At 35.1% G+C, this 9,974-nt stretch overlaps 1 protein-coding gene across 1 annotated transcript; it reads left to right on the top strand.

Annotated features, from left to right (window-relative positions):
- Window positions 1-1,671: 1,671 nt before the first annotated feature.
- LOC144545691 (transcription termination factor MTEF18, mitochondrial-like) lies at window positions 1,672-2,811 on the top strand. The gene has a single exon (XM_078294239.1). The coding sequence runs from the start codon at window positions 1,672-1,674 to the stop codon at window positions 2,809-2,811; it is 1,140 nt and encodes a 379-aa protein (XP_078150365.1).
- Window positions 2,812-9,974: the final 7,163 nt, after the last annotated feature.

Here is a 9,974-nt window from a genome sequence, read left to right as displayed (position 1 = left end):
ACAAAGTTTGATTATAAAATTTTGATTTAAGAGAATTCGCGTCTTCTAACTGTTTGACATATCTCAAAGTTTGGCTAAAGTTTATTTGTTTATTATTAATAAATGCTTCCTTAAAAAAAAAAAAAAAAAAAGTAGGTTGGGCTACATATTGAATTTGCGGACCCCCATTTTGAGACTACAGACTAGTTGTGCAGTCTTTTATTAAATGAGAACGCGAATTGTCTATGCAGTCTGAATATTGATAGAATTCCCCAAAATCTGGAGTGTTTTTTTTTTTTTAATATGGTAACAGTAAAGTTTTCCGATATTTGGATCCTCCTACTTAATAATTGATTATCATATAAAATATTTTCTTTTCAATATTTTAATTTTTTGTCTTTATATTATGTGAGTATATATGTTTGTAATTTTTTTTTTATTGAATACAGATATGTGATTTTTTGAAAGTACACCGCATGTGGACGAAAAAAAGAAAAAAAACATTGTAAAGTAGATTACTGTAAGTGCAAGGGAATCTCAAAATGGAGTACAATACCTGACGGATTACAATGAGATCTGTGATGCCAGTTTTAAGCTTGCAAGAATCATAAAACGGGTCGCCTACATCTAACATAGGCACGGTATTTACTTTTGGCTGACTGGAAGTGTTGTACTCTGTCCGGTACCGATCAAGAGGATGTAGACTCTATGCGCGAGTCTGTCTGAGATATCTAAAACTTTGAGTTGTTTTAGGATTTAGTATTTCTGTGCTTTGAGATTTGCGTAGAAATGATTTGAATGGTCTAGATTTTGTAAAGATCCACTCGAAGTTTGAGAGATCTCGGACGACGCAAATTCGTATATGCGCCTCCTCCCTCCGAAGGGATCCGTATCCTCCCAGGTATCTGACTCAACACAATTGAAAAGGACGGTCCATATTTAATTTCATCTGGTTCTTGCTCGAGATGATTGAGAGGGCAGTATTATTTGTGCTTTGAGATTCGTGCCAAGTTAAAAAGAATAATTTTGGACCATCCGATTCAATTGTACTCAGTCAGGTAACCTGAGAGGATGTGAATTGCCTCCAAAGTATGAAAATATTGTAAAGTGATTAGACAATGTTCATGGCATACATGTCACCAAATATTTGAATCCGGATAAATCAATGGAAAAATATGAACGAGACTAGTGAAATTTTGTATGTTTACAACTATTTGAAATCCATGTTGAGCACAGATGTTCCAGTTTATCTGCCATGAAATATTGTACAAATTGTACATGTCTCTGCAATTTTCCTCGAGAAAAAATAAATAAAAATAAACGAAGAATGAATCAAATAAATAGGAAATTGACTAAAAATGTAGAAAAGACATTGACTTGAATATATTTTTAAAATTTATTATTATGATGATTTAAGATAAACTATTGTTCCATCCCATTATATTATAGCATTTTAGATTGTATTTTAAAATAATTCACTAAAAATCAATCAAATAATGACAAGTTAGAGGATTGAAAGGCCCAAAGCCCAGAAAAGGAGCAGATGGAGTTGCTTTCGAAGCAGAAGTCATACCCTCATCCGTAAGAATAACCGCATCAATAAAAGAAAGAAGAGAAAACCCCATCTGCAACTTTACAAAGCTCAGAAAAGGACCAGATGGAGTTGCTTTCGACCGCCACTTGACAAGCTCAATGGATATGCTTATCCATCTGAGCCTGTGGAGAATACACAGCATCCGTCCATCTCTTCCCCTCAATCGGAGCACAACACTTGCCTCCTCTAACGCTCCCACTCAAGCCTCACCCCCAAATACCCGCTACGCTGTACAGTACCTTGTTCAATCCTGCGGTCTTTCCTCCGATGAGGCACTCAAAGCATCCCGGCTTATCCCTGGCCTCATCAAGTCCTCCAATAAGCCCGATGCAGTCCTCTGTTTCCTGAGAGAGACCGGCGTAAGTGAGTTGGACATAAGAACCGCCGTGTCGCGGGAAGCTCGCATCCTTCACTCCCATGTGGAGAAGAATTGGAAACCAAACATTGCCAAGCTACAAGAGCTTGGCTTCTCTATCGAAGACATCTCGGGTATTATTGCCCGCAACCCTTTTATTTTTCGGTTCAATATTGTGTCAAAGATTGATTTCTGGATGGGGGTACTTGGATCGGTAGAGAATCTTTCTGTGTTTTTCAAAGCGAGAGGGGTTGCACTAATTAATAGCAGCTTGGAAAAGGTTATCATGCCCAACTTATCTTTCCTGCTGGAGAATTGTGGTTTATCTACCCGTCAAATTGTCCGGGTGATCAGACAAATTCCCCAATTGATTTCATCTAGGCCTGAAAATGTCAAAAGGGTAGTTGAGAGGGTTGAGGAGTTAGGCATTGATCGTTCATCAGTATCTTTTCTCGAAGCATTGATTAATGTCAGCTGGGTGAGCCAACACTCAATAGATGCAAAGCTAAATAATTTGAGAAATATCGGGTTTTCACAAGAGGAGGTAGCGCTTTTGATTTGTAAATTCCCTTCGATGCTGACTAGATCAGAGAAGTTGGTGGCCAGAAAAATGGAGTTCCTGATGAAAGAAGCTGGTTGTGATAAGTTGCATGTGATCCGAAATCCATTTTTGTTTTGTTACAACTTGGAGAACCGGCTGATTCCCCGAAATATTGTTAGAAAGCTTTTGATGTTAAAAGGAATTCCTGTTCCAAAATTTGCTACTTTTGCAAAGCCAAGTGATGAGAAGTTTGTGGAGAGGTTTATTCTGCCATATGAAAATGTTATTCCTGGGCTCCATCGCGCCTTTGCTGATGCTGGAAGCACTGAAGCTATTAATTAGCTTTAAGAGTCTAAAACTAACTTTCTTGCAGACTTAGATACTGCAACTTATTTAGTTTTAAATCGGCACTACGTTGTAACAATATGTAACATTGTTGTCAACCATCGTTTTGTTAAGATTTAGTTCTTAAATTTTAAATTTCTAACTACACATTACTTATTTACTCCGATCTGTGATTCAAACTTAATCTTCATCTCTTGTGAGTCATGTTGTGCTTTTATGAAATTGTAATTGTTGGTTATTGTTCATGAACAGTAAATAGATCAAATAATATATATAGGATGACAATTCCTGTGAATATATGAATAATTTTATATAATATTGGCTTTTAGATGGTAATCTGGCCAGCACATATTCTATTATTTGTTTAATTTCTAATGGAAGAATTACCATTCTGTAAAATTTAATCCAGCTCTGCTAGTTTGTTGGAACCCAGGAACAAAAGCTCTTATGGCATATTCCAATAGATGATGTCTGATTTTCTTTTCTGCTGAATAGTTTTATTTTGCATATATAGACTTCATATCCTACCAGCTACATAATAGTTTAGAGGGAGCACAATCTTAGACCATTCATACAGTTTCATGCCTGTGATTTAATCTTGCATCCTCTCTTCTCTATCCTCTTACCGAGTTCAGATTCAGTGAAGTAACTCAATCTTTGAGTTTTAAATCGGGACCGTCCAATTCAAATCCATAATAATCTATCTGAAGTGGAGCGCACACATGCTGAGAGTTGAATTCGAATCAAGAAGCAATCTCGAGCGACGGATTCGAATTGGACGGTCTCGATCCAAAACTCAAAGATTGGGTTACTCTAGGGGATCCGGACCCCCTCTTACCCACCCTTCTCTCCCTTCTCTCACAATACTTTGAGTGCGAGTGTTGGAGGAGGCAAGTGGTGTGCTCCTAATGAGGGGAGGAGATTGATGGAGGCAAGGGTTTCTCCAAAGGCACAGATTGATAGTGATAGACATATCCACTTACTGAGCTTCTCAAATCTCAAATGGCGGTAAAAGTGTGAAAGGGTTTCTTTTACCAATTTTTTTTTTTTTTTTGAAAAAAAATAAGAATCTAGTCCTTATTTGTTTTATTGATCATAAAAGGTTTCAACATGAAACCAATTACAAAAACTTAATGTTATTCAACCTAGGTGAATATGAAGAAAACAAAATGAGAAAAACAAACAGAAAAAAAGAAAACAGAAAACTGACAAAAACCAGGGTTTAAAATGCAAAAATTGTAAAACTCTTCTTGTCAGTGAAGAGAGATCCATTGTTTTTGAACTTCCGCCTTCTGTTCTTATATCCATTGCTGCGCCTTCCGTTCTGAAGATACGAGTACCATCCATTGCTGCGCACCATCTTCATGTAACTTCTTTCTCCAATTTGAATTCGGTATCTCCATTTCTGGTACCGGTCCTTGTACCAGTAGCTAGTTCTTCACTGTGATTGTCAATTGACGTACCAGTATTCAAAATTTCCACTGTTTTCGGTCACCAGCACCTGATCCCTTACCAGCAAACAATTCCCTGCTGTTATTGTTACCGGTACCGGACATTAGTCTCAGAATACGTACCAGTAGACTAATTCCTCCCTGTGTTGGCATCGGCTTTATATCAGAAATTACAATATCCATCTAAACACTCAATGTATGAAATTCCATTGCTCTGGCACTTCTTCAATCATCTTCTTTTACCAATTTTGACCTTTATTTTTGTTTTTGTTTTTTTACTGTGGATTATTTCATTGATTATTTCACCCTCTCACTTGTGATTATTTCATTGATTATTAGTGGATTCAGGGGCAGGGGCTGATGACAAGTTTAGTGGGAGAGGAAGAAATGATGCTGTACAGCTCTTCTAGTCTTTTTGTGATTTTTAATTAAATTCAGGGACTGACTTGAAGAAGAAAACTGAAGAACTGATGCTCTATCAAGGGAAATAAATCTACTATAATTCTATAGGAATAACAGGAACCTGTTATTTCGATCCAACAACTGTTGTTCTTTGTTGAGATTCGCATATCAAAAATATCTAACCATATTCAAAATAAAATAAATCTAACCTATTCAAAATAAATCTAACATTTTTAAAATAAAATATAATGGAACATATATAAATTTTAACATTCAACAAATTTTAATCTAATAATCTAACCATATTCAAAAATATTTCTAACATTCAAAGATTTCTAATTATCTAACCTATTAAAAATAAATCCGAATTTGAAACATAAAATCTAACCTATTCAAAACAAATCTAATTACTTCACATATTCACAAAAATAAAATCTAACATCTTTTTAACCTATTAAAAATAAATTCGAATTTCAAAAATAAAATCTAACCTATTCAAAACAAATCTAATTACTTCACATATTCACAAAAATAAAATCTAACATCTTTTTTTAACCTATTAAAAATAAATTCGAATTTGAAACATAAAATCTAACCTATTCGAAACAAATCTAATTACTTCACATATTCACAAAAATAAATCTAACATCTTTTTTTAACCTATTAAAAATAAAATCTAACCTATTCAAAACAAATCTAATTACTTCACATATTCACAAAAATAAAATCTAACATCTTTTTTTAACCTATTAAAAATAAATCCGAATTTCAAAAATAAAATCTAACATATTCAAAACAAATCTAATTACTTCACATATTCAAAAGAATAATTCTAACATATTTTTTTTAACCTATTAAAAATAAATCTGAATTTCAAAAATAAAATCTAAGATATTCAAAACAAATCTAATTACTTCACATATTCAAAAAAATAAATCTAACATATTTTTGTAACCTATTAAAAATAAATCCGGCTTTCAAAAATAAAATCTAACATATTCAAAACAAATCTAATTACTTCACATCTAACAAATCTAACATAAACTAAATAAATCTAATTACTTCACATTTAAAAATAAATCTAACCTATTCAAAATAAATCTAATTACTTCACATATTCACAAAAATAAAATCTAACATCTTTTTTTAACCTATTAAAAATAAATCCGAATTTCAAAAATAAAATCTAACATATTCAAAACAAATCTAATTACTTCACATATTCAAAAAAATAATTCTAACATATTTTTTTAACCTATTAAAAATAAATATGAATTTCAAAAATAAAATCTAAGATATTCAAAACAAATCTAATTACTTCACATCTAATTTCTGAAGAAAACAAAGAAGAAAGAAGAAGAATTAGTAAGTAAATAGAAAAGTGAAATAATAATAACAGGTGTCAATTACGGAGGGATGAGCGGTGGGTGAGAGCGGCGGAGCTGAGTGAAATTGTGTGGATCGAAAATAAGACCAATCGCCAACAACATAACCCCTGTATTCTGTTTGTTAGAACTATCGCTAGCGGACTGCTCCTCTCACGGGCGGTCTGCTAGTGCTATGGACCGCTTCTCTTACGGCCGGTCTGCTTGGTGTTTTGGGCCGTCCGTGGACCTAGTGGTCAGGGTAGTTTTGAAAAAAAACAAAAGATTGAGGCATTTTTAAAATTTTCTTCATGTAACTTCTTCACTGACAAGAAGAGTTTTAAGATATAATTTGTGAATCCTGTGACTATGTTGACCATCAGCCTAAAAGAACAAAATATTCAATTACAGAAAGTGAATCTGACTCTAGTGGACAAGAGTCGTTGATGAATCACAAGTGAGAGATTCTGAAGGCCCAAAAGCCCACAATAAAACAGAAAACACGAATCTCTTCCCAGTTCCCCTCAATCGGAGCACACCACTGACCACTTGTGAGAGAATGTCTACCAGTCTGCACCTCTGTAGAAAAACCCTTGCCTCCGTCTATCTCTTCCCCTCAATCGGAGCACACCACTCGCCTCTTCCAATTCTCCCACTCAAGCCTCGCCCCCAAATTCCATTTCACCAATGCTCGCATCCTTTACTCCAGTTTGGCGAAGAGTTTGAGGCCAAACTTTGCCAAACTCCAAGAGGTCGGCTTCTCCAGGGAAGACATCTCAGTTTCAGTTCAATTTTGTGCCAAAGATTGATTTCTGGATGGGGGTCCAAGCTTTTCCAAACTCTTCGCCAAAGATTGATTTCCAAACTCTTCGCCAAAGATAAGTTGGGGATGATAACCTTTTCCAAGCTGCCTGAACTATCTGTGGTTTTCAAAGCGAGAGGGATTACGCTAATTGCTAGCAGCTTGGAAAAGGTTATCATGCCCAACTTATCTTTCCTTCTGGAGAATTGTGGTTTATCTACCCGTCAAATTTTCTGGGTGATCAGGCAAAGTCCTCAATTGATCTCATCTAAGTATGAATTTGTCAAAAGGGTAATTGAGAGGGTTGATGAGTTAGGCATTGATCGTTCATCAGTATATTTTATCGAAGCATTGATTGCTGTCGGCAGCGTGAGCGAAAGCTCAATACTCAATAGATGCAAAGCTGAAAAATGGAGTTCCTGATAAAAGAAGCTGGTTGTGATAAGTTGCATGTGATCCGAAATCCATTTTTGTTGGGTTGCAGCTTGGAGAACCGGCTGATTCCACGGAATATTGTTAGAAAGCTCCTTGTTTCAAAAGGACTTCCTGTGGCATATCTAAAATTTGTTTGTTGTTTAGGCATGCTAGCTAGTCTAGTCAAGTCATGATTTGGAAATATGTTTTCTGTGAACCATCAGTATTGTGTATATAATTGTTCAGTACTGTCAGGTACAACAGTAGTGATCTGATTTGATGACTTTGGTTATTGAGTTTAGGGTTTAGGGTTTAGGACCGACCACCATGGTACAATTGGAGTGCTCAATTTGTGACAAAATGATTTCCTGAAACCATTGTTTTGTAATTATCAAGCTCAAGAATAGAAGGAAATTGGTAAACCAGGCATCTCCTGAAGGGTATGAATAATTTTATAAAATGTTGAGTTGTCGATTGTAATCTGGCCAACACACAAGCCATTGTTGGTTTAGTTACTAAGTTACTTTGTAAAAATTATTATTCTGTAAAATTGAATCTGGATCTTCTAGATTATTTTGAAAGTTCTTTTTTTTTTTCAACATTATTATGATTGTGATTATGAAGGTTATTATGGTAATTTAATTTGAAGTGGTTTGCTTGGTTTATGTTGGTGCCAATGACTGGGTAACACACTACTTAAATGATGTACATTTCTAGTAAATATTATTTCGATGGCATGTGCACTTTTCTTCAAAATAAATATCCACCAATAATCAATGAAATAATTTATCGTTTTATATTGCAAATAATATATTCAAATATATTTTTTTTTACCAAATAAAAAAAAGTTTCATAAATTTTATTTTATTATGCCACCTCAGCGGGTAAGAGGACAGAACTGCTGTAGGGATCCGTATCCTCCCAGGTACCTAACTCAACATAAATCAAGGTTATCAAATTACCTAAAACTACCAACTAAACCGAACAACGAATTATGAACAATAGACCTTAGTAATAAAAAAATAGTACACACTTCCTTCCTCTGCTTGTGGACCAGACCTCCCGCAGATAGATGTTTTTGGCTTGGAGCGGGTCTCGATTCTCATTGTTTCATATATAAACAATGGTCTCTGAGCGAATGCTTATTGTTGACAATTGTTTTTCTAAGGTAATGCAAATATTTCATATATAGAAATGATCAGATGAACCAAATCAGTTTCAGGATTCCCGTGATTTGCTTGTCTAACCAAACTATCGCATGAGTTTCTTGAGGAAATGTCGTCAACTAACTACGAGTAGGTCAAGTAAACTAATAGCTCATTTCTTGGGAATTAAGTAAAGGAAACTAGGTCACCGAAAGTCTCAGATGATTCAGTTTGACGGTCCAGATTTAATTTCAGCCGGTGGGTGATTGAGATGGCAGTAGGGGGTAATATTATTTGTGTTTTGAGATGCGTGCTAAATTAAAATTTCTATTTTTAGACCGTCCGATTCAATTCTACTCGGTCAGGTAACTGAGGGGATACGAATTCAGGATGTAGGCCAGCCAACAATAGTTCAGGCAGCCAATTGAACATGCAAGATTAAATCACAGGCATGAAACAGTATGAATGGTCTAAGATTGTGCTCCCTCTAAACTATTATGTAGCTGGTAGGATATGAAGTCTATATATGCAAAATAAAACTATTCAGCAGAAAAGAAAATCAGACATCATCTATTGGAATATGCTAGACTTTTGCTAAACCCGGAACGGGTAGAACCCGTTTTGCCCGGCCCGTACCTGTTACCCGTGGTACCCGTACCCGTTGCCCGGGTACAAACGGGTAGACGGGTACGGGTAATAAACGGACCGGAGAACGTGATTTAAAAAATAACCCGTTGTACCCGTCTACCCGCCAACCCGTACCCGCCTACCCGTACCCCTATACCCGCCTACCCGTACCCGTACCCGTTACCCGTTACCCGTACCCTTTACCCGGTTGCCCGTACCCGTACCCGTTACCCGTACCCGCCAACTTTACCCGTACCCACTTTTGAAATTCAAATTTTGAATTGTACCGCCGGTTCAAGAGGGGCCCGGTCCGGGTCAAATCAAACCCGGCCGGACCCACCCGGGTCACGTCGGTTTTTTTTTTTTTTTTTTTTTTTCAAATTTTATTCCCTCTCCAATTTTTTCTTTAAATACACCCCTCTAATCTTCTTCCTCTCCACATTCTAACTCAAATTCTCAAATTCTCAATCCCTCAAACTCAATCTCAAATTCTCATTTTTCATTATTCTCAATTTTTAAATTTATTTTTTAAAAAATATATGGTTGTAATTTAATTCATTTTACCAATACGCAAACGGAATTAGAGGTTCGCTAAACCTGTTACGGAATTACGAAGGTATCAAAATTACAAAGTTCGGCACCTCCCGCAAGATTTTTCCGCGAAATTTAAAGGTTAGATTTATTTTATGTTAGATTAATTTATTTTTGTAGAGTAATTTAAAATTTGATATTAGATTTATTGTTGTAGATAAATGTATAATTTAAATTGAATGTTAGATTTAGTTTATGATAGATTTGTTAGATTTATTTAATTTATGTTAGATTTGTTAGATTTATTGAATATTACAATTATTTAATTTATGTTAGATTTGTTAGATGTGATTATGTGAACTTGTGAAATAATTAGATTTATTTTGAATATGTTAGATTTTATTTTTGAAATTCGGATTTATTT

Source organism: Carex rostrata, chromosome 28, assembly GCF_964058835.1.
Source record: "Carex rostrata chromosome 28, lpCarRost1.2, whole genome shotgun sequence".
Taxonomy (NCBI): domain Eukaryota; kingdom Viridiplantae; phylum Streptophyta; class Magnoliopsida; order Poales; family Cyperaceae; genus Carex; species Carex rostrata.
This window is presented reverse-complemented; position numbering and strand designations above follow the sequence as displayed.

Coding starts and splice junctions, on each gene's coding strand:
- LOC144545691 (XM_078294239.1), top strand. CDS start 1,672: ATGGATATGCTTATCCATCTGAGCCTGTGGAGAATACACAGCATCCGT.